Consider the following 26,105-nt stretch of genomic DNA (forward strand, 5'->3'; position numbering starts at 1 on the left):
ATGGTTTTTCCACAATATTTGCTTGTAATTATCTGCTACTGTGTAAAAGCTTCATTACATTAATAAACCCAGAAAGACACACAATCAAACCACAGATGTCCCTTTGGATCTTAGTCAAAAACATGGTCTGCTGATGCAGACTGGGGTGTGCTGAAATATGTGACTCCTTTTGTAGTAGAAATTGCAAGAGTGCTTTTAAAACTTGTGCCTTGTGTTTGATCATCATTGAACACCAACAAACAAAAGTCTTGTGTTTTCCTTTCACAGTGAAATCCCAGCCACAGGGTTGGAACTGTTTTAACAAAACCTGCCTGCATGGTCTTTGCAGTGATTACCCAGCCGTGTTGGGTGTACTGAGGACAGCAGTGCTAGTGTCTGGCCCCAACTGTTGAACTAAAACAGTCTCAGCTTCCCATCCAGGATGGGAAGCAGTCAGCGGCCTGGAACGACAGAGACACAAACATGACATTACGCTTGGGTATTTCTCTTTGCTGGAATTATGTCACACACCACTATCTCTCTCTTTTCTCTCTCACTGTCCTCTGACCAAGTTGCATCACTGCACCACAGTTATTAAAGTTAATGAAAACTCACTGAAAATAGAACTGAAATAAAAGTAAAAACTAGAATTTTTTAAAAAAACAGATAACCAACTAAAATTGTACCAAAAATGTGCTTAGTTTTCCTCTTTGTAAATTTATTTCATACATAAGTCACTTTTGAAAGGTTGTATTTTCATTCATAATAACATATTTTCAATTTGTCTTTGTTTACAATGTGGAACATAAGGCTATGCAGGTTATGGGCTGAGTTGTTTCATCTAAGTGAATCAAACCTCTCGTCTTTTATTGGGTTTAATTGTTGAGACTGAGCTCCCTGAGACTCCTGACTCACAATGAGGGTTATTAATTATTATCTTATGTTATGTCCATGTGTGTCTTCAGTCTGTTGGCTATTTGATTTTTACCTGACACACTGACTGCATCCAACCTCAGCACTATGATGCACATTTTGCACGTCAGTCTATTTTCTTGTTATTATCCTGTTATATTTGATTCAGAGATGGTTGTTCCATCTGTCCTCATACATTTTTAAAGATGGCATCTTTTGTTGTTGTTTTTATGACACACAATACTTATTGTGACCTTTTTGCATCTTGCATACTCCATATTACAAAAAACTAACAGTAAAACTAAATATTTACAAAAAATAAAAACTACCAAACCCACTCTAAAAACTATTGTTTTTTAAAAACAAAAAGTCTAAAACTAATGACAAATCCAAAACTATTATAACCTTGAACTGCACACATGCCTTGAAGAAAATCAGCGCCATCAAGTTGAAGAGCCATATTTTATTTTCTTCAATCATTTTTTCCCCCCACTGAAATTCTTGATTTTCCATACCTACCATCCATCACAAAAACAAGATACTGCCTGCACAGAGAACTGTTATATAACTGCTTGACCAAAAGTGATGCTCCAGGTTCCTGCCAGTGTTAGTCATGAAGCAACAGATTAATAACACCCACACATCAATAAGCTCATATAATCATACACATGTGCACAACACACACAGAGAGCACGCACCAATAAACACATGCTCAACATCCCGTTCACAATATTTATTCTAAAGCAGCTAAAAGTTCGACTTTCATCACCCAGTAAAGCAGATGAGGCTGATGCTTAACTATCAATCATCAGTTACAGCAAATTTCCCCCTGAATAAACAGCTGCATATAATAAACGGTATATAATAGTACAGTTGTTCACAAATTACTCTATTTTCATGCTATTTTAAAGCAGATGTGATGAGTCACTGAAACTATTTAACACTTTTTGAAACAATGGACTACATTTAATTCCACTTTAAAGCTCCAGTGTGTCACTTCTGTTGCCAAAACGTTGCTAGTGTTGCTACCACCCCCAGACTTAACTTCTCACCTTAGGTGAACCTGCAAAGCTCTCTGAAAGGATGACTCCATGTTCCAAATATTCTCTTTGTGGAATCTCACTACCAGTGTCAAAGAAGTGGGGTTAATTCCTTAACCTAAAATCCACTGCCGTCTCACTTTACTAGCGTAGCTGTTATGCGTCTGCCTTTCCTCCGTCAGTCGTGATGTAAAACACATCGGTCTGTGTCACCACAGACACAGACAAAACAAAACAGCATGTGTGAGTCATGTGTGCTTAATCAAGCGTTGTGTGAAATCATTTGACAATGTTTGAACATTCCGGACATTAGTTTATACTGAAAAGCGACACACTACAAGTCATCACATCCTTCAAGATGAAAAACAATAACAACACAACATATTGTCAGGCTCAATGTTGAATATTGTACGTGGATAAAATGTCCCTTTTTTAATGTGTAATAACAATGGGAAACCTGCAAAATATTGATTTGTCAAGCAGTGATAAAAACCACATTTGGTCAAACAATAGTCCAACATTTGTTCCCATGGACTGAAGTTGTTTGATGCAGGAGAATCATCTTTTACCAGCAAACAGATGGGAAAAAGAGAGTTCTAAGAGCTAAGCTCTGTGACTCAGACATCACAATGACTAAAGTGGAGCAGATCTAATCTTCTGCTGATGGGTGATCCTTGCCGTTTCTCTCCTAAAGACAAATAAATGTCTTCCAAGAGCGCGTGTGGAGCCCAAAGACATGAAAAGGCAGCCACGTAAATACATTGAACAAGTCATTCCTAATGACTGGATCAGGACCCAGTGGTAGGTCACGGGAGATATTTTTGGTTGAGTTATTGCATTCATAAAATCAAGGTGTGATTCATTTATCAAACTTTGCTGGTTTACCTATCCAAGATAATATTAGGTGTCACAGAAATGGCAGTAAAATAGAAATATTAATGTCAAAAGTGTGCCTTGTGTATGTTATTTGTTGTACTAGTGTTTAAAAATGTCTGAGACTGGACATGTTGACAGCTCTTCCATTGTCAAGAAGACTTCTTTCACCATGACCTCCTGCTCAATGACCTTAATGGACAATAGCCAAGCTGTCTGGCTCCTGCCCCCAGGCTGCGATAATAGTCATTTAAAACTTAAAGAGGGTCAGGGAGTTGTTCCGTTAGCAACCACAACGCTCTTGATCGACTGCCATCCAAAACCACTGGACTGTGTAATCACCCCGACATCACAGTCCTCCATGTTCACAGCAGTCTCAACTAAAACTTTGTCTTAAACTGTGATGATAACATTAATGTCACATCAAAAGTCATATAATCCAGCACATTCCATCTCTGCAGGCATCCATCTTTGATGGCCCAAGGTTTTAGGCCACTTTCAGGGTGAGACGTCAGAACCTGCTGTGAGAAGTACAACGTGGGTCATGCTGGGCCATCACATGTGAGTTATTATGCTTTCCTCAACATAAAACTTCCAGGAAATGCTATTTTTATTAGGTTAATCTTCACGTAAAGATTTATTTCTACTGCCAAATGTCCCGCAGTCCTATAACCACTGAGCAAAACTCCAGTATATAAAAATTCCGAGTAAATACACTAAAATGGTAGAAAGGTCAGTGGTGAATTGCACATTAAATTCAAGGAACGTTTGTGGTGTTTTACTGATAACTGTATGGGGTTTTTGCTGTGTTTTCAACATATTAATGTCTCATTGAAACATTTTCAGGGGCTCTGGGATTGTAAATCCGGTTGAGGAGCTGCTTGGTATGTCATGCGTATTACATAATCTAAGTTATTGTTGCTGTCTCAGTGCCGCAGAGGAGCAGCAACAAATCAATAGTTCAAAGCAGGAATCAAAATGATGATTAAGAATGCAACGTGGATTTCATTTTCCAGAAAGTCGACAGACAGCGAGTGTCTGTCTCGGTAGAACTTGGTATGAATTATAAGCTTCACAAAACGCCAACATATCAGGATGTTCTGTGCTGTACATGTTGCGGAGGCTGATTTGCTTGATTGATGAGGAAAAAGGGCCAGATTGTAACCATGGTTTTCTCTGCTCTGAGCTTACAAACTAAATAATGTTATAATTAGAAGTAAAACATTTTAATCAAGCAGTTACCAAGACATTTGTTGTAATAGTAAAACTTTCTCAATTCTGTTAAAAATAGAAAAAGGCAGGGAATTCACTTATACTTTCCTGTAAACAAGTCACAAGTCAGTGCTTATCATATTTATGATTGGTGAGGTAAACATTCCACATAGATTTTCTTCAGGCACTTCAAAGACAAGGCCTTACAATGTTATAGAGAGAAAGAGAAACTGAACCCGTGCTGAAAGTAACACAAAGGTTTTATCTGTCAAGCTCAAGATATTCTGCCAGTTCTTCCATCTGGTCGGTGACCAGTTTCTGACAGTTCCGTGTAAATGCAGAACTCATCTCTGAAGCCCATCTGAGTGAATGTGATACAGAAAAACACAGAATCTCACCATGTGTTTGCTGCTGCATGTGGATTTGTCTTTCAGAAAGGTGCAGGGAACATCCAAAAATGAAAAGAACACTGAATGTCTATGACGGCTGGCACAATCGCAGAACACGTCATGATTTGTGAAGATTCATTTATTACTCTATGGCCCTGTCAACATCTCCTCCATTTTAAGGCTATCGTCAGAAATACAGAATAAAAGAGAATATAAATATAAAACTTTTAATTAAAACGGTTGAGTGAATGTAACACTTGTCAAACAATTGTCAAATGAGTTCACACAAAGCTGACTGAGACTAGCAGCTCCACACAGCTCTGTCTTTGTTTCTCGGCTTAGTGGTGTTAACATCTTGTGTGAAGTGATTTGTTATGTCAAGACAAATGGAGGCAAAAGCAACAGTGTGACAGCCACAAACATGTTGGAGTACGACCGATAACACAAAGAAGTGCCAATGAAATGTTTCAGAAGTGAATTCTGCTGCTGGAAAAGAAAAAACAAAAAAAAAACAGTTTCAGGGGATAAACGCATCTTATCTCCGCCTCTGTGCTGCTGCTGTATTCACACAAACACACCCTTAGTCAGGTCTAATAGTTTTGCTTGACAGAGCAACAAACAAATAATGTTACATAATTTCTGTTCATGAAGACTAAATAGAGGCAACAGCATCAACAAAAAGGTTGCGTACTGCAGCTTTAAATACAATGTTCAGCGCTTTTACAACAGAACAGAATGAATTAATGACAACATTTGACATTTTGTTTTGTACACTTGTACTTTGTTGCCAAGAATTGAATGGCAAGATCTCTTATGTGTGCATGCTACATAACCCAAGGAATCAGGTGGTTTATCTTAGCTCATACAACATGAAACCGTTCAAAGGCTTTTAGACAATTGCAGAATGTTTTTTTCTCTTTTTGCTGTGTTACACAGATTTTTGTGGGAATCAATATATGTTGAATCTGTTAAAAAAAGTGCACAAGACTTGAGACGTTTAATAATTTTGCCTTCATTCCAAATGTAAATGTGAATATCTGAACATCCTTAGTGCATTTCGGCTGCGTGTCAACCTACTTTCAACATTGTCCTCCATTGCTCTGGCAAAGAAATGGGACAATGACACCATGGTCACCAGAGAAAATACTGTCTACTACATGTAAGAAAAAAACAACAAAAAAACTGTGATACTTAAAATGCTTCCTGTCATTTTGCAGTTGCACGCACTTTTTAGTTCCTCACTTCCTGCTCATTGCAGTTCCAGCTGTGCTGAAGGCAGGCCAGTTGATCTCAGAGAGTGGACTCAAACAGTCTCAGTTTCCCATCCAGGGTCCCAGTCAGCAGCTGGGAAAGACAGTGACACAAACATGGCATCACATTCAAGTATAACTCTTGATAAGACAACAGTGTCACACACACACACAACTCTCTTTTTCAAGGCTTTTTTCTGTTCAGGGGGGACCAAGCAAGAGCACATCTGCTGCTAAATCGATCGTGACGCTCCAGGTTCATGTCCATTCTAGTCATGGTGATTAATAAGGCTAAAAAATCAATAAAAATTAAAGTATACTGTTTGTGTGCACAGAAAGGACTCTCTAACAAACCACCTCCTCACTATACTCACGTTAAAGCAGTGAGGAAGTAGAGCAGATGAAAGCGGACCAGCATTAACTAAACAATCAATCAGCGGCAACAGCAGAAGGAAACCCTAAATGTGGGGTTTCTGAATGACACATACGATAAACAGTTGCTCCAGTGGAATATATAATATGATGGAGGAATTATAATTTAAGGCAGTTGTGCACAAACGACTCTGTCTTCACATTATGTTTCAGCAGACTTAATGTGTAAGATCAAGGCCGGTATCTAACCATCTATCAACGTTTCAGGCTGTCTCAGTTCAGTCTGTGTCTCACTCTAATGTGACATTCTGGACCAGACGGCAGAGTCCACCTCTGTATTTGCTGTCTGGCCACTAAGAAGAGAGCGTTTTTGCTCTCTGTGGACAAGCAAAGAGGAAACAGCGTGATTGATTTCATTTCTTTTTTCCAGCAAACACACACATGCACTTCAAATTTGACCAGCTATCAGAGTGCATCAGGGGGTTCAGGTTCTTGCCTAAGGACAGAGCTTTCTTTATTATTATTAAGGCATTGTAATTTTAACCAGCACACAGTTCATTTAAATTACACAACAAAAAATGAACCGACTGTGCAATAATAACCCTGAGGGAATGGACCCCGGAACCTTGAGATGCCTACTTGATGGTCGAATGAGGGTGGAAAACATGAGAGAAAAACGAGTGGAAAATATGCTGAGCATTATCTGTCTGTGCCTCGCATCAGGGGGAAGATTCTCACAGCAGTAAATATGGGGAACATCTGGCTAAATTAACAAGGTGAGCACAGGGTGCGGACACCTTTTAAAACCGTTTTCATGTCTTGAAATGTACCTTGGCCTTAGTTCACTGTAAGACCAAAGAGCCATTTCCTAGATTTTCTTTCATTATAGAATCAAGTACAGGAATGAAACTTGTGAGGGAATGGACCCCCAGAACCCGAGATGCCTGTGTGATGGCCTTTTAAGAATAAGGGTGGAAAACATGAGAGAAAAATGAGTGGAAAATATGCAGAGCATTATCTGTCTGTGCCTCGCATCAGAGGATTCTCACAGCAGTAAATATGGAGAACATCTGGCCTTCAAATCTGGCTAAAAAAGCAAGGTGAGCACAGGTTGGGGACACTTTTTTAAAATCGTTTTCATGTCTTGGTAAGAAGAGAGCACAGGCTCAGGAAATACAGCAATGTTACCATTACTGATGTCACAGAGCCTTGGACTTAACTGCAAGACCAAAGGGCCATTTCCTAGGGTTCCTTGAAGTTCTGCTCATTTTTTATTTTCACATCTCTCCCTTGGCCACAAACAAAAGAAAAATAGAGATAAATATGATTGCATCCATTCCAGTCAGACATAAGATCAGCCAAATCAAGATTAACTAGAAACATTCTCACAAAGCAGAACCAGGCCCTCAGTATATCAGCAGAAGATCAACTGTCTACAGACATGAAAAGAAACACTGGAGGAGTGCTTGACGTAACTCTTTATATATGTGTCTCTATCTAAAAATTGTACATTCTGCATAATATTAAGGGAGACTGCTCTCATAAATGACGAGGACATTGCTAATATAAAGGTGTAACTTTCTGGATTCTCCATAGCTAAAATCCTCAACATCTGGAAAAAATTATTAAACCTCACATTTTCCCACATACTGAACAAAGATTTTTTTTTTCTTCTTTCATAGACACAGACTGAACTGTTGTGTCCCATGTCCAACCACTTAACCAGGCTGCAGTGCTGCATTAAAAAAAGGTTAGGAGCTCTAGAAGCATCAATGTTTTACATCTGACACATGTGTCAGGACCTGACATGTCTAGTTGATTTTATATACGGATATCAGCAACATTTGACTGTAGTTCTTCACAATTATATATTAAACCAATCTGACTGCCTCTGTTGGTGAGTAGGATGTGAATACATTGGGGACAATGCAAAGTAAGAGGAACTCAAGTTGAGAGTGTAGTTTCTACTTTTCACAAAGAAGAGGAATGAATTGATGAGGAAAGGGTTAACTTATAACGTAAATTTGGCGTCAAAAGTGATATGAATGGAAACACATTGACTGAGCTCACATCTCAAGAGGTTTGACTTCCTGACAACTGAGCGAACGCTCTCTTTCTACCAATCTGCCCCTCCAAACGATATGGCTGAAAGCTGGTTAGACCACTCTGAAATTAATTTGGGGAAACTAATGGGCACGTAACATTGTGAATCAGTTCAAGTGAATGTTACCTCAGTTTGATAAGAACTGCAGATGTTTTCCTCTCTTAAACACGGTCTGGAGAAACACTAAATAGTGAAAATCTTCTGTTTAAGCAAACAAAAAGGTATGCTTTTCATGAACACCAATCCCTGTGCTCTCATGAACACATGAATGCGACAAATAACCGCCACAGTAAACATTAAAACTTATACTAAGAGTACTAACACAGGACACAGGGGAACTAAAAGGACATTGCAATTTTCCAATGTGGGAAGATTCGTCGTGGCTCTTTATTTAGCTGCAGACCCATTGGAGCCTTTCTGTTTCTTTCACACCTTTGTGAATTTTATGACTTCACTCTTAGCAGGTATCTGTAGCATGAGATTTGCCACTGACAGAAATCTGAGGGCGCAAATCAATAAAAGGCGACCTCATGAAAAATGACACACGTCTGAGGAAAGGCACGTTTGAACATTTTGTGATGAAATTTGTGACCACATTTTCTTTGTGGCGCTAACATTTCAAGGTGCTCCCATGGCAATGGATGACACAGATGGTTATAAAAATCAAATTGCGTTTAAGTCTACAAGTGCCAAGATTTCTTGATTTTGTTGGGGTTTGTGCTACAGCCAGGTGTCCTATCAAACAAAGCAGAATGTCCAGGGCTACGGCTGGGATGTGAGCGTACTCTCACTGATGAAGTGTGTCTTAAAACTCTGCAGATCTTTGTAAATGGGTCATGGTTGATGGACATTCAGAGTGTATTCAAATATGTTCCTCAAATCAAAACAAGAAGTCTCATGACATGAGGTTGTGATATAATATTTTCTTTCCTTAAAAAAAAAGAAGAAGCAAGAACTGGAAAAGTCAACACCTCCAAGGGAATTGTTGAACTGAAATGCCCTTGAATGAAGTAGCAGTGAAAAGTTTAATTTCCTGTGACAACAATACAAAAAATCCTGTTCAAAGAATTATTACGTTTTGTCTGGGGAGATGACCTACAGCCTACGGTGAAATTCTATGGATATCTTAAGCCTGATTTATACTCCGTTGCTCTGACATTTTGAATTTATGCTCCGGCAAAAGTTTCCAGTCATCTTTGTGTAACCGCACGCTTTCTTTCAGCCACGGTACTGTCAGCTTGTTTATTTGGATTTGCAGATACATCCATATTTGTGCTACTTATCTTCCTTTTGATTATGGATCCATTTAAGGGAGGTGTTGACACAACAGAGATAGAAGAGATTCTGAATTCATTTTTACTGAGACGACAACAGTAGCACAAGAAAAGGAGGTGATCATGTGGTGTGTGTGAAACAAATATGTTTTGGTCATGTGCATGGAGATGGTGACTAACAATCACATTGCACAACAAAATATGATGGTGTCTGTAACACAACAAAGTTCTACAGGTGTGTAACATTAGAGGGAGGTTGTGGAAAATGTAGAAAGCAACCTCTGAGGTCAGTTGGACATGTCTTTGTGTTTTGCCTTTGCAAAGAGCAAGTAGAGACCAGTTTTACCGCTTGACTGCAATTTTTGTGAAATTGACATGATAGCATAGTAGGGCGCTAACCATTAATTGATTACTCAATTATTAATCCATTATTAAATTAATCATCAACTATTTTGATCATCAAATAATCCGTTTCAGTGTTTTTTAAATAACTAAAACAAACTCTAGAACAGAGGTCTCAAACTCAATCAATTTCATGCGGCCCTCCACTTAATATCAAAGTATGACTTATTTCTGTTTTTTTTTCTTTACATACTATTAGGGTCTCCTGTTTCCCTTTCCCCTCCTGTTATATGTCTGTCTGTTTTCTGCATGAGTGGGTGTGTTTGTGGGTGTGTCTGCTTGTCTTTTCCCCTGCAGGCTGGCCAGAGAAACCCCTTTACCTGGTTTCCCTCCAACTCACCTGCTGCAGATTACTCTGATTGCCACCACTCACTCACTCCTGTTTGAAAGTCTGGACCAGCTCACCAGTATTTGCCAGACTATTTTGTCTTCCTACCAGAAATATTCATCCTTCATGCTTGCCCTCTCAACCACGGTAACTTATGCTTTTGCTTTTCATTTTTTCCCAGGATCACCTGTACTTTTTGTCACGGCTCCCTTTGATTTTGTTGTGTACCTTTAACATCTGAGCCTCAAAATGTCACAAAAACAAAACACTGCAGTAATACATGAACACCAGCTTTTGCATGTTAAATTTGAACAGTATAAAACATTTAAAAGAACATTTGTCTTTCTTTGTCTCAATGTCCAAAAACAGGTCAAAAACTGGAAACTATGTACAGGCGTTTTTCCAACTCTCTCCTCTCTGGTGACTAAGACTCTGATTCGCCGGCTTCCTGAAACAGCGTGAGTGAATTTACCGTAATAACCACATGTTGGCTATGACGTGCAACTTCTCAGCTTTCAGAAAATGGAATTTTTCCTATAGCACAAACTATAGGGAACTATAGTCGTATAATTACGGTGATGCAAAGTGCACTTGTGCAAACGTGTCGTCTGCGATACGCTTCGTGTTAAAGGAGCGTTTAACAAATTTTAAAAATATTTAACCCTATATTTCAAAAGTGCCTGTTTCAAAATAAAACAGGCACTTTTATTTTGAAATTTTATGAAATATTGTAATGAAAACCATTATTTCCAGACAAGAAACTGAGTGGCCCTCAGTTCATTTGAGTTTGAGCCTCCTGCTCGAGAACAAAGAAATCATTAAAACTGAATCATTTTTGGATAATGGAGACAATGCATTTATGTAAATCATTATTTCCAGGTTTGGTAAATATAGATTAACATTTTATAAGCAACTAATTTATTATTCATTATGAATATGAAATAAAATTCAAGTCATTTAAAAGTCCAAAAAAGTCTTAAAATAATGAAACAATAGACTGAGGATGACGTTGACCTCTGACTGACACTGCTTTTCACTGTGACCTCTTTGCAACAGCTCCTCCTTCATACCTGTTTGAGATGCTTGAGCTAAAACACAGGGTTCGGCATTTGACCCAAATCCACTGATTGTTGCTGACTCTATTGTGCATTGACGATGCAGAGAAAATGATCCATATATGTTCAAGGACACTATGCTCCATGACATAAACCTTGACTGACTGCAGTCTTCAGTATTGATGTGTATCCATAATCGGTGATAAAGCAGAGCGTAAACACACTTACTAACAGCGCCTTGTTGAGAATTATGAATGATTGTTAATTTACTGAAAAGGAAAATAACACAACCACAAAAACAAAAGGTAAAATAATGTTCTTACCTGTGGTGTGGCAGGGTTAAACGTCACACTGAGAACCGTATCTGAGTGTTTTTGAAGTTTGTGGAGGTAGCTGCTGCTACGGACGTCATACACATAGGCCTGAAATGAAGGAGATTGACCGCATGAACAACAGCAGGAGGGCTGAACTGAACTATGCAGCGACATGCTGGTATAGGACACAGTAACCCCATATGTTATTAGTTAAATTAAACAATCTCGCGATTTCCACTGCACTTGTTGGACTGAATAAGAGACACTTATTAATGTAGAGATCGTATAACTGCATACAGTGGAAAAACAATACAATCAGATGTAGGAATGGGAAAAGATTCAAGAGAGACCTTGTGCACATCTTGCTGCAGTTTTACAATTGATATGACTTGGAGCTCCAACAAAGTCATGGTGTGTGTAGCTCATGTCCATACTGTCATTGGTTGATTGGGGGTGAATGAAGTCATCTTTTGACTGGACTCAGTAATCGGCAGTTTACTATGAGTATTTTTAATACTATGAATAATACTGATGACTTCTTGATCATCACCAGACTGTTATGTTCAGAAATTGGCGAGACAGTGAGACTTGGCTTGTGTTGATATCAGTAATCAGACAGAAAAAAGAACCCATGCCAAATGACTAGAGGTCAGTTGTGTGCATTTATTTGTGTGAAATTGTGTTATATATCTGTCTTATCAGAGGCTTGTACCAAATAAAAATTAACTCTTTACTCTTATTTACCGAAAAAAAAGATTACAATGATTTAAAATCTTATTGCAAACCCATTTAAACATAAAACACAATAAGTATTTTAAAATCAATTAGCAATTGAGGCTGATTAACTATATGAACCTTTTTTAAATAGACTCCTGTTATTGATCGTTACTGTAATTGATTTTATATCAGCTAAAAAGAGAGGAAGTTAAAGCAAACAGGTTAAACTCCACATAAAAATGATGTTCTCCTACCAGTGGTTTGGGCCTTATGCCTTTTGGAAAATGTGTAATAAGATGTAGGGAATGTTTTTTCCAAGACTGTTTGAAGTTTTTTGATATATTAAGACAAGTATGAATGTATCTGGCTTATCGAAGTCTCATGGCAGTAACAGATAAATACGGTGTAGCTCACTACAGAGAATGCTCTCCCTATTTCCACAAAAAGTTGGAAATGTCGGATCTCATCAGAGATGTTCTCAAATGTCGATGCTGCGCTGAGTCCCCGTAATTAATAACAACCAGTGGCATGCATGTATTATTCCACTACTTTCAACAAGCACACACACACACCAGAAGAAATGAGAGAAGGATTAGGAAAAGGGAGGTCGTCTTCTGAAAACATCTCAAACGCAAGTATAAAGCAGTCTGGAAAATAAATTAAACAGTTCTGCTTCAACATCAATGTTGAGTTTGACTTTCATGGAAAAAGGCTTGAATCCAAGTTAAAAAAAATCTCTGCGTCAACCACACACAGTCCTCACCTTAAATAGAGGTAAAACTGTTAAAGATACTGGTGATGCCTCATGTATTTCCCATGTACAAATTGAAATAAGATATAAACATTATTAGGAATGTATGAATCATGTAGATGAAATCATTTGCGCTGGTTATGCCTCTGGAGAAATGCAAGAACAATACTTAAAACACAGCAGCAGATACAGGAAAGATAATATTTAATTATTTGATAAATCTGTCCTGTGTGATGTTTGAAATGATAGGTATTCCAGGCAAAAACTGTAGTTTCGTTTTAACCGCAGTGGAGCAAATAAAAACAAGTGAGAGCTACAGAGACCATTGCCCCATGTGTACCCATGATCCTTTGCTTGATATCTGTGTTGTTGCTTTCTTATCGGAGACATAAACTGGCAAAATACTGATACACTGACATACGGCCATGCACATATTCAGTTTTTAAGACCTTTAAAAACGCAACATGCACTATCCATCACTTTAACAACTGTGAATATTAATACAATTTTAAAAGGAAACATCGTTCAGTTTGTTAATGGTGATGGCACACAGCCTCTTATTGGCTGAGATAACCACCACATCACATGTAAAAACCCAGAGTACCACAACTTACACAGTTGTCCTCGGAGCCTGACGCAATGTACCGGCCACATGGCGAGATGGCTGAGGAGCATGGATGGCAGCGGTTGAGGTGGTTCTCGTAACGTCTGACACATCTGAGGAGGTGATGCACACGGTGGTGAGAATTCACTGAGGTTAATATAACTGTGACAGGTCACAGTAAGAGAATCACATTGTTTATAATAAAAATGGATGATGGTTGAGTTCCATTTATCTTCAGCAGTTTCAGGGTACATGCTGGTTCACTGTACCTGACTAAAGCTGGGAACACACTACAAGATCTTTTGCCAAATTTTACCTTAGTCGTGCAGTCAAACATGTTTGAATTTTTTGAGACGACTCTAACCCTTGGACACAATCTGGTAGTGTGTACTGATTTACTAATCAGACTGCAAATATATGCTGCCAACAGCCAAGATGGAACACAGGAAATAGCACCAGAAGAAGTAATGGGAACATCAAAACAACAATTGTTTGTCTACCCTTTAAACAGTCGCCTTGCCGCCAATTTGAAGCGTTCATTTGGCTTCAGTAGGTTTGACAAATCATGTGGTCTGTGATCCCTCATCAGGCGCAGTCGTTAAATGCGTGATCCCCAGTCTTTCTGTCGTCATAAAAAAAGTTAGTGTGAACTCCAAGTCTTTAGAGTCAGAGTCTTGAGCTGAACTGAACAATGCCGTCATTAATGTGATCACTAACACCGATATGCATGGGACATGCAACAACCTACACACCTTTTTTTTGAGGACCAATCATTAAAGAGGCAACTGAACACTGTAGGAACAACCAAGGAGCAAAATGCCACCCTGCAGACTTGAGCGTGAGCCTCACTCAAGCAAAGCAAAGGAAAGGGTTTTAGATGACAGATGGCCCCCTTGTGCAGCTTCTGCGTTGTTTCATTTGGTTTGCAACAGCATGTAATGTCTTTACAGTGCCACTAACAGCTAGCTGAGCTCAGATTTCTACATGGGGTTGTCATATTGGCTGGGTAAGGATTTGAGAACATGTCATGCTAATGTCATTAAACTGGGCTAAAAGTAGGTCATATTCACTGGTGTTCACCAGTTCTTGTTGTGCACACATTTTATGTCAGTGGGATTTTTTAGTTGGCGTTGTATTGAATGGAGTCACGTTATTCCAAAGTGTTCTTCATGTTTTTTCTGGCTGCTGGTGAACACCTAATTAGACTGAGTTGCATGAGCCAAAATTTGTCAAGTCTTAAGAATGTATTAGCCAATTTATCTCACTTTTTTCTTTCTTTTTTTTTTAATCATAGAGAAGTCCACAAGAGCCACATTTTGAGTTTGTTTCCTTAAGGTAAATCCAAACAAAGTATTTCAAACACTGACTCAACAACTCCTGTGTGCTCTGATGTCAACCCCACTTCAAACATACTTATCTGACCTCTAAGCATTCAGTGCAAATTAAGACAAGTGAGATTTATCTGTATCTAAATCCCCTAAATAAAGCCTAGATACAGCTTTCTACAGCATCCCTGACACAACCTATCACTATCACGCTGATAAGGAGTTTAAAAATGTTATAGAGTAAACAGTCTTGTGGTTTTCTAGGCCAGACTGTGGGTCTAAAGTTTGACTGAAGGAGAGGAGATGCCAGGCTGGGTCATACACACACACACACACACACACACACACACACACACACACACACAGAAAGAGGGAAAGAGAGAGATTCTTCATGTTGTGAAAGTGATGACTATATGGCATTTGCCTAATGACTAACACAGCCTCCACTGGAGGGTCTGATCGTCCTGAGTGGGAGCCTACACGGTTCATAAATCCACCTGGGTATTCTGTGTCCGTCGTCATGTTAATCACAGCTGAGTATTCGCTGCCAACAACTTTTTTTCACTTTTTCACCCAACGTAACTGTGTCGGTGCAAATCAGGTGAAAGCTTGCTTTTACTGTAGGATTTGATATGAATGTGGTAATAATCTATCTGGTGAAGGAATGTATTGCTCAGCATAAACGTATCAGCTGATGGGAATTCCAGGAGATTTGAATGCAGTAAAGCCCAAATAAAGAGAAACAGATCACCATCTGCTCACTGTGGTTTAAGAGTCTGCATCAGACTGAAACTGCATTTGTTTTATGTGCTAAATGCTGGTGTGTAGACACTTAAGCTGGACCCGTGCGCACTTCAACATATCATTTGGAATTTTAATGGATGAGGGGTTTAAAAAATAAGAGTGTAACCAATCCCATGGTTTACACAGTCAATAAAACTCTTAAAGTGTGCTTTCAAAATCCATTAGCCTCATTCAATTTTTGATGGATACACATGGGTAACATGTATGTTTGTTCTTCTGTCTGAACAGGAAGGTGCTAAGGGGTTTTCTGGTGAAGAAGCAAGGGCAAAATTAAGATTGAGTTGCAAATTTCCACTCAGCGTAATGTATACTAGGAGTTTTCAGGAAGTTATTTAGTTCTGACAAATTTAGGTACAATATTACCAGAGTGCAGTAAATAATTGTTGTGAACTTGGACCTTCTGTCAGTGTGTGTGACTTAAGAGTACAAATACATGATGAGCACTGTTTATAATTTATGGCTATTTGCAAGTAAGCTTCCGCATCAATAACAATGTAATGCTTAGTCTGTTTGATTACAAAATGGAAATGAACTTACTTGTATTACTAACAAAACCGCCTATGTATGCCCATTTTAGACAAAGTCAGCTTTTGTCTAATGACATGGCAGCACTTTTTTCTTTAAAATGTCCCATTTTTTTCTAAGATTGTGCCGCCAGGTCAACACACGAAGGACATTTAAATCTAATACACTGAAAAATTATATTCGAGAAAGCAGAAACCTGGTTTTCCCAGAACTTGCTCCACTGACCCCTGAGATTGTGCTGTAACTACTTGATAGTATCTGTCTCTTTGATTTGTTTTCATTTTGATTAGTTTTTCACGATCTTTCTCTCAAGTCCTCAACGAAAACTATATAAAAGCTAAGAGGGCACTCACGTGAGCAACATACGTAAACTTTACTCATGCTACGCATTGTTCCAAGATTTTTTTTTTTATATGGCCTTAATATATCATGAGAGGATTCTGATGATCATAAAACCAAGAGAACTAGCTTCACCTCTTACAAGAAATATACACACTTTGGGGAGCTGTAACTCGTTTTGTGTTTGGTACTTGCTTCCACATAAGGTTTATCAAAGAGGGAAATAAAAATTAACAGGCTTGACAAAATGAATATTTCACCCCCAGAAAAACTGCTGATGTCAATTCTAAGAACCAGAAGTTTAACTTGAAAAACCAGGCACAAACATTCATCAAATAGCAATAAGGTCAGTGATCTGGGACACAGAGAAGCATGGAGAAGCATGGAAGCAATCGCAAGGTTAAAATATTCAATAATGTCTTGTACTAGGCCAAAAAGAACATCCAAGAGAGTCTACTTGAATTATCTGCCTTATAAGGATATCATCTACTAAAGGCCAAAACAAAAACTGAAATTGAACAATTGCAGACTTACTCAAGAACTAAGGAATGTTTGTCTAAGGAAAAAAGTAATTGTTGTGATTTAAATATGAGGTCATCTTATACTCCAGAATAATAAAAAACTAAAATGTTTCTCCCTTGATGATGAGAAGAATGAGAAGAATGCCTGAATATATATATATACACATATATATATTTTAAGAAGGTTCCATTCTGGTGTTACAAATGCCTGAATCTGAAGAAAAAACACCTACATGAGGTATTTTACCAAACATCCATCACACTTTTCTTGCGTGCTTTTGACATTAAAAGGTATACTGGTGACTCAGTGAATCAGTACATCAGAATCAATACATACCTAAGTGTGCGAAGGTCCCAAATCTTCACACCATCTGTGACTGCACTCGTGAGAAAGAGGTTGTATGAATCCGGTGCTTGTGTGCTGAACATTGAGCCCTGTGAAATGTATATATATATATAAAAACAAACAGCCTCGTCAGCACATACTTTATGGAAGTCAGTTGTAATTCAATATTTTATTGTCCAGTTGTGGAATATTCTGATTGATTTGGCAAATACTTTATTATTTAAAGAGAAAAATAGCAGAGGCTGACAGGAGAAGTCAGTGGAAGCTGCCACACTGAGAGCGGTATCAGGTGTAAACATATTCATCTATACATTCATTCTACAATACCTTCTACACCAGGTTTGTGTGAGTGTGTCTGAGAGAGACCACGTGGGGGGCATTGAGGTTGAGGTGACTTTTGTTTGGATTTCCATTAAGAGTGTGAGAAAGGGAGTCTGAGAGGGCATTTCCAGTTCCATTTTCCGAGAACCTCTCTGCTCTGATGAGTTCCAGGTGAAGTTTGCAGAAGCTATGGAAATTTCAAGTGGGAAAAGCTGCTTCACATGCTGCAGTTCCTCATATTTGGTCCATCTCAGGACAAGAAACCAGGAGTGGAGAGAAGACTGATGTTATGAGTGCAGTCTCCAGGCAGGGGCAATCCCTCTGATCTGCTGGTATTAACCCTACAGCACCCAAAGAAAGGCCCTCAGGCACACAGCCAGAGGAACCCACACTGACGCAACAGCCAAGCTGAAACAACACACCGCAAACTTTCCACTATGTATGAAACACAATAGCTGGCGTGACAAAGATCAGGCACCTTTTGAGTAGGAGTACGGTCTGCTGTGCCTCATAGGAGAATGAGTTAATGCATTTAATCCACACCACTAGCTGCAGTTTGTTCAGCTAATCCAGGTAGTGGATTAGCAGCATGTTGACCTTAAGTATGCGCAGGTCAAAACAGAAGTGATTTAAGTCAAAACACCACTGGGCACAAGCCTCTGTTTCACACACATATTCACACTTTTACTAATTACAAAGATGGCAAGAATTTGTATAGCTAGATAGAGAGAAACCAGGACATGCAAAGCTGCAGATGTGAAAACATTAATCTTTTACTTGTAATTGAATTTTGAGTGAAGCAGTATTACATTTTTATAGCACTATAATGGTTATGGATACAGGCCCGAGCTGTCAGCTTGTAGAGCACCAGCATATTGGGCCCACGTTGGGCCAAGACAGTGACATGTGAGTCAAGACCATATAAACCCAAACTGCATCATGGAACAAATACTCCAAGGCCATCATCTGGCATGGAATCTCCCTCTGCTAAGACTATCTTAGTCTTAATCCTGAGGTATCAAAGATTTACATTTTAACACTCAGTAAGATGAATGATAGTGATGATGGCACGTCCCGCGGGTCATGGAAACATCTGAGCAACCATGACATTAATTTTAACCATGACCTCCTCGTTCACGCCGCAAACTAACACTTATATTGTGTAACTGACACAGCACTCGTGTAACATTTTTAAGAGGCATTTTAAGAGTAAGATGGAACCGATGCAGAGTCAAGCAAATTCTTTACCATGTGGGTCAATGACTGCATGTCTGTGGTGTGACGTCTCTGCTGCAAACACTCGCTGATGTCAGAAGGTTTTTGGAATATCAAATTGGGAAAACAGTCAGGAAACATGTTATTTAAGAGAGTAAACCTTAAAACACAGTTAATTATTTGGCAACTCTAAAATCATAGGAATGAAGTTGCAGCCTGTGTAATAAAGGCAGCCCGTGGACAGCCCGTGGCCAAGTGGAAAGGGAACTTAACTTATAACCGGAGGGTCGCCGGAGGGTTCAATCCCCACCCGGCCAAAAAAGGGCTGGGGTACCCCTGAACAAGGTACCCAACCCCCAATGCTCCCCGGGCGCTACTCAGTGTGGCAGCCCACTGCTCCTAATTCTAGGATGGGTCAAATGCAGATGAATACTTTCCCTAAGGGGATTAATAAAATAAAATTCTAAAGCCATGTGACAATGTAATCTACACACATTCAACCAGAAATAGAAATAGCCTCACCTTATTCTGTGTAATGTGGTGGACAGCTCTACTGTGGGCATCAGGCAGCTGTGAGGCAACTGTATTCTTGTTCATATCAAATACCTGAATGGATCGATCTGAACCACACAGCAGAACAATGTCTGAGACGGCTGTTAAGAGACATTATCTGAAAAACTCCAGGCCTGATTTTGAGAGTATGAGCACACCGTGGTCTTTAAGGCTGAGCTCAGTATGTAGCTCAACACATTAGTTTGCTTTTCAGATGGATAATCCAACGGATGATTTGTGAAGCATTAACCCCAACCTTTTTATTTGTGAGCCATTACATTTAACATTTAACGAGTTTTCCTAACTATGTTGTGTGATATTTAACAAGGGGAAAAAAGACATTTTTAAGGAAATTATTGTAAATAATAATGTAAAGTGAGTGCCTCCTCTTTCATTGAGTCTGAAATTAGGGACTTTTAAGGTTACTCACTGAAATGAGTTAGATTAAAAACCCAGACAATGGTATTTGCCCTGTGAACAGAGAACAGGAACTCACTCATCAAATATAAGAGTTATTGGAAAATAAATACACTGTAAACCCTAACAAGGGGCTCTAATGTAGACATTCCTGAAATATTCAAGACAACTAAACCATTTACAGGTAAATTCAGCAGTGGAGGCCCCAAGGCAACTTGTGAAGACTTTAAGAAGCACAGACAGACTACTGTGGTTGGCATGGAGGTAGGCCAACCGCATGACCACAGTAAAACTGTTACAGGCCTGTAGGTTCAATTTGCCCTCCCCACCATGAGTGCATTTCATGTTACATGAACAATAAATACAAGTAAAAAGGATACGAGAGAAGAAATCATTCACTGCAGACAAGGCTGTGATGTCTCTTGGTAACGTTGTCGTAAAGCTGCTTGCCAGTTTGACGGAACTCCGGTGCTGATATCTAAAGAAGGAAAATAAATCATATTGTTCACAATGATAGCCATTTTTACTGGCTGATTTCATATCTAGTGGTTCCCATGCATACGTATACATATACCTCATTTGTAATTACCTCTTAATGTCATCTTGTGTGGTGTCCACATTATACAGGTACAAGTACAGAGAAGGTCCAGAGGCAAAAAGGAGAAATTTGTCGAGGTAGTAAAATTGAGCACCTCTTATGGGTTTGGAGAACAAGCCGTCACCCTACAAGAGAGAACACAGATAATAATTAAGCTAATCTCCTAATATTATAATATCATGCATCGTGCAGAAGCTTTAAAAAAAAAATACACTTCAAAATGTACCCTGTATTCTGTAATGATTTCAGAAAACAATTAAAAATGGCAACAAAACTCTTGAATATGAGCTCACCAATTCATAACATTTTTCAAAACCCCTCAATATTGTCTCTTTCCTGTTGCAGAAACCTATAAACTATCTGATATGTAAAAGAATTCCACTGACAAATAATATTAGAGAATATTATGTGGTTCAATTATTTCTTTCTGGAGCCAAAAATTACAAATAACTCTGGCTCAAACCAGCAAGACTCTTGTCCCTGAAAAGACTGTTTGCCAGGCTGTTTCACAAGAAGACCAATCAGTCAAATGCTGCAGACCCAGCCAAGTTCAAAACAATCAGAGTGAGAGGAGCAGAGGATGGTTAGTGTCAGACTGAGTCGAAACCTTTGTTTTCACTCGACATAGGCCTGTGGAAAGTAGATACATTTCCGACTGTCCTATTAAATGTGATACCCGGTGAAATAGCAGGGGTCTGCATACGATCAGAGTTCTGGATACGATGAGTCCACAGATGCTTTGAATGACAAAGTCCCTGAGCCAAGAAACACATCATTTATCACCTCTATCAATTTGGCTTTCCTGTTTTTAATTCCAAAAAAGCTTTTCTACTCGGAAAGGAAAAAGAGAATTGAGCAAGTTTTATGTCAATCTGTCAAAGAACATTGCACAGACATACTTCTACCGCCGTGCACCGTTCAAAGTTTATATCGCTTACCTGCAGTATTTACCTGTGTCGCAGACAAAGCTGGGCATTTTTATACTTCTTACAAATGAGAAAATGGAACAAAACACTGTAGCTACAGTAGCAAGTGCTATTTTACTGACATTCAAGTATGTTATTGTTGTCTCCTTTACAAAACTGCAATTACAGAAAAAAATGCTTCCAGCAGTCCCATCTGTCTTTGAAGACAAGCGCAAGAGGCATGTGTCTGTAGTTATTTTGTTTTACTTCTGACACAATATGAGTAGATATTCAGAGGGAGGACATTTTTGAGACATGAGGTCACTCTGGCTGGTCCTCATTTCACTGCTTTTTGTGGTTAGGATGAGGACGTGGTAAGTCTAAGACAGGGGTGTCAAACTCAATTACAGATGGGGACAAACACTGAGACTGTCCTCCAGGACTTGTAAAAATTGTGTCCAAGGTGAGAACCAGATGAGGTCAAATAACATCAAAGATCAAATAAGATGCAATACCAGATCAATAAGAATGGAAATGTAAACTAAAAAAAAAAATTTGCAAACGACAAATGTGCAAAAACAGTATAAAGGTGACATTGCTTGCTTTTTTTTATACCTTTTCATTAGATAAAATTAATTGATTTAATCATGGAAGAGCCTCACAGGGGCTGAATATCAACACTGAACTACTGTTTCAAAGTTATATGCACGTCATAAATGTAGTGCAGTGGTAAATATTGTGCGGTTAATCATTTACGAATGATTTTTCATTGAAATCAGCAGTGTTGTAATGTAATTTCCTGATTTCCGCCTGCTGTATTTCAGTAGAACAGCACATACAGGCCTGTAGTCAAATGTATCTTAGCCAACAATTTGCTGATTTCTACTAGAATTATAAAGCCAAAAGAGATGGAGCAAAATACAAACAAGGGGCTGAGTCCACTTATAGCCTGTCTCTGGTTCCAGTTTTGTGTTTTCAAAGTCCACATTTAATTTGTCTATTTCTTTCACAGGCTGGGTAACTTGATCCGTGGTACTAATAAGTTTGTCAATGGAAACAAAGACTTAACATATTATCTCGTGGGCCAAATATAATTGTATGGCGAGTCGTATATGGCCCGCGGGCCTTGAGTTTGACACATGTTGTCTAAGACCAGGCTGACAGAGACTAAACACAAGCCATACAAAAAGGACAATTAAAAAAACAATATACCTTCACACGTTTGAGTGAGCGAATGTGTTTACCATGATAATGGCAGGGTCTGAGCTGCCATTGGCCCATATTCGTAGAGACTGGTCTTCTGACGCACTTAACCACCACTGTCTGTTGAGGCTCCAGCTGACGCTGCTCACTGACTTGTCATGGCCTGCATGCACAAACAGAGTTACAAATTAAGCTGGAGATACAGTGTGTGACCACAACATTTACTTTTATGGTGCTGCTCAGTGAGTCAGACGATGTGAGGAGGAGAGGCTCATTGTGACCCAGCGGTCAGTTCAACAGCTGTCTTCTTATCTCTGCTACCCCCTAGTGGAGACTATATTTCCACAGCACTCAGTTCACCAAGTGTCTGACAGATGTTTGACCCGCAGTGTTTGCTACTAAACATTTAAAATCACTAAGGTGTCTCTGAGCATATACTATATACATATACCCAGGCGTTGTTAAGGTATGGATGGACACTCGTGTTCACTTCATGCACCTGTGTAGACAGCTGGATTGCCAGTGAGGGAGGACTTGTACAAAACCACGGTGCTGTCACCAAGACCACACAGGATTTGTTTTCCATCACCTGGGGGAAACATAGAAATGGAATTTATTGGTTTTTATTGAAACATTTCTGTCAAAAGCTGATGTATTTGAGGGGTAAAAATCATACAAGAACATTATTCATTAATTGAAAATGATATTTGAAGAGTTTGCCTTTTGTCACACTTCTATTAGAAGATGGCCACTGCTACATAAAATGCAACTTTAAGCACTATATATTGTTTTGTAATTCGCGTATATGCCTCCATATTGTGCAATCACAGAAGATGATCTTATAACCCCCTGTTACCTGATGGTTCACATACTGTTTATCTCTAATGGTTCTGGTGTAACAAAGGCCTAACAGAATAATGGCAGTTGCTATGACATTTACAGTAAATCCAGTAAAAATGTCCATCAGGCCACCTGCGTCAGGCTTGAGAAAATAAACTCCATCTCCATTTGCACTTTAAAACTGACTTAGATCCTCAAACTCCTTAAATAAACTCTTGTCTGTCCTGTGCACTCACACGTCTTTTTATTACCACTTTAACTGAGAGTTATTAGTGTGAATATTGAGTCATTGTTATTTGCACTCACCTCTGATTTGTATTGTACTCATATGGTGATAAATGTTGCAGCATCTGCGTTGTCTCACCTGAATACTGAAGGCAGTACACTGGTTTGTCTGAAATGCTGAGATGAGTGTGTGGAGTAGTGGGTGCAGCACTGTCTGCTGGATACTCTCTGAGAAGAGAACCCCTGAGTGACAAAAACATTTGGCATTTAGAGAGAGAACAAATAAGACTTCTGGAAAAAAAAACAAAAAACATTGAGGCAGCTTACATATTTGTCTCAGCCTTTTTAGAGGACGGTTTCCTCTGGTTGTTTGTTTTAGGTGAGAACAAAATCTTCCTGAAAGGAGAGACAAAAATCTGGTTAAACTTTGTGTGCCTGTCAGTTTATTTGATTAATCCAGCCTTATTTCGTGTTGTGTTTTTTGGATTGTTGTGCGATGAATCTAGCCAAGCTGCAAACTGGTCAGTTTTTGGTGATTAGGTTTCTACAGACTTCACAGGGGTCCATGCAAGGTTTTCAAGACTCCATTAGAATTAGACACTTTAATGTTTCCATTCCAAAAAGTTTTCAACATGTGAAGAAACTAAACGTCCTTTATTTGTCTGTCTTTCAACTGTGTGATGTGTCCCTATGTCTTTTTTTCTTGTATGTTGTGATTGTGGTTATTCCTATAATCCACAACAAACCAAGTTTCCTCTAGAGAGGAGAACAAAGATCTCTGAATAAATTTGAATAGTTAATAGACTAGTGTCACAAGGGGTGTCCCCAGAATTCTTTGAAAATCTGAATTGGCTGTTTAAGTTAAAGTTTAATAGACCCTGTTTAAAACCTGCTGCTCAGTTGTTGCTGAAATAGCCGTAAAGGGCTGATGGGAGTTGTTTATGATGTTGACAGAGATGGCTGCATAACAGCCAAAGTCACAGTACTGGAAATTCTCTTGGACTGAAAAGAAAATCCCAAAAGGGACATAATCAAAGTTTCCGAATGAGTGCCAAGTGCCCTCACAGTGATTAAGATCAGTTTGTAGATATGTTTCATGTCGAATGTGTTTCACAGTAACTACAGGGTGACAGATGATAAAGGGCAACGCTCTACCAATTCAAGATTAATAAATAAGGAAAAAGTGAGTTCATTTCTTCCTTTCAACTTCAACCATTGCAATAAATGGTAATTTGATTGTCTATGAAGCAACAAGTTTCTCTAACGTACCGTGGGGCACTGGTGTATCCAGATGACTTCACTTTTGAGTGGAAAACCAGAGGCTGCTCCTTCATTCCTCCTTTGTAGACAGACAACCACAAGTTACACAAGAATAATGACAAACAAAGATAAAATATAGTACAATGAATCATGGTTACAAATCTGTGGAGCAGTTATGCAATATGAGTCACATTTTCTAAGGATAAACTCTGTGCACAACTTTTAATAATTAGGAGGGGAAAAAAACTTCAACTCATGATACTGTGGTGGGCTTCCTTAAAATAGCTCTGAGTGACCGATCTGTGCTGTAAGGATTCAGTGCATCAGCCACAAACTGGGTGACATTCTCCTTCCTATTCAATATCAGTACATTTGCTATTAAACAATAATCTCACTTTTTCCATTAAAAGTTAGTGCCTTAAAAAATAATTATCTTCTTAAATTTGAGCAGCAACAGTACTTCTAATACAATATTGTAAAAATGTTATCCCATAGATTCTTAGATAACTGTGTAAATGTCAGAATGGCAGGTATCATGTATAAACGTGATAATAGTAACCACAAGCAAGGCTTTGGTTGATGGCACTACAAACAAAAACAACATATGAAAACAGCTAACCAGGTTCATCTGACTCTAAATGGACCAAATACTAACTCACAGCTGGCATGGTGCCAACTCAATCATGACATATATAAAGGAATCCAAGCCATCAACATCAATACGAAACACAGCTGGATCTCTTTTCAATCCACTCTTATCTGGGAGTGTTTTTCATCTTTGATGAGCAACACCAATAACCAATGTTCTCCAGTGCTGGCTTGAATTTCATTTTCCTATAGGCTTGACAACCTCTGAAAAGTTAGGTTTTTCCGTTTCCCTTGGATTTTGAATAAAAGTTGAGCTTCTTCAGTTACATTTAGTTTCTTTATCTGTTCAAGTAAACGTAGTGTTTATACTGTTCATGCTGTGTTGAGTCTGTCAATGCAGTATTCTTGATTTCTTCATTATTATAAGCTTCCATTGTATCATTGCTTTTATAGCAAAGGATTTTGTTGAATTGAGATTTAGCTGTGGTCAAAGCAGTACTGCACGGCATCAATTGGACTGTATATATCTCATCACATGAGACTGA

At 38.8% G+C, this 26,105-nt stretch overlaps 1 protein-coding gene across 1 annotated transcript in view; it reads right to left on the minus strand.

Annotated features, from left to right (window-relative positions):
- Positions 1 to 5,006: 5,006 nt before the first annotated feature.
- The window catches only part of wdr27 (WD repeat domain 27), a 31,597-nt gene continuing 10,498 nt past the window's right edge, over positions 5,007 to 26,105 (minus strand). The window contains exons 13-24 of the mRNA XM_044046548.1: positions 24,982 to 25,051; positions 24,040 to 24,108; positions 23,852 to 23,955; positions 23,147 to 23,236; positions 22,689 to 22,810; positions 20,531 to 20,664; positions 20,322 to 20,419; positions 19,495 to 19,616; positions 17,428 to 17,525; positions 13,587 to 13,689; positions 11,514 to 11,612; positions 5,007 to 5,749 (exon numbers count right to left, since the gene is read on the minus strand). Of these exons, the coding sequence (XP_043902483.1) occupies positions 5,696 to 5,749; positions 11,514 to 11,612; positions 13,587 to 13,689; positions 17,428 to 17,525; positions 19,495 to 19,616; positions 20,322 to 20,419; positions 20,531 to 20,664; positions 22,689 to 22,810; positions 23,147 to 23,236; positions 23,852 to 23,955; positions 24,040 to 24,108; positions 24,982 to 25,051 (1,163 nt within the window). The 3' untranslated portion in view covers positions 5,007 to 5,695. The remainder of the gene's footprint in view (positions 5,750 to 11,513; positions 11,613 to 13,586; positions 13,690 to 17,427; positions 17,526 to 19,494; positions 19,617 to 20,321; positions 20,420 to 20,530; positions 20,665 to 22,688; positions 22,811 to 23,146; positions 23,237 to 23,851; positions 23,956 to 24,039; positions 24,109 to 24,981; positions 25,052 to 26,105) is intronic.

This window comes from Solea senegalensis, linkage group LG15 (assembly GCF_019176455.1).
Source record: "Solea senegalensis isolate Sse05_10M linkage group LG15, IFAPA_SoseM_1, whole genome shotgun sequence".
Lineage (NCBI taxonomy): Eukaryota > Metazoa > Chordata > Actinopteri > Pleuronectiformes > Soleidae > Solea > Solea senegalensis.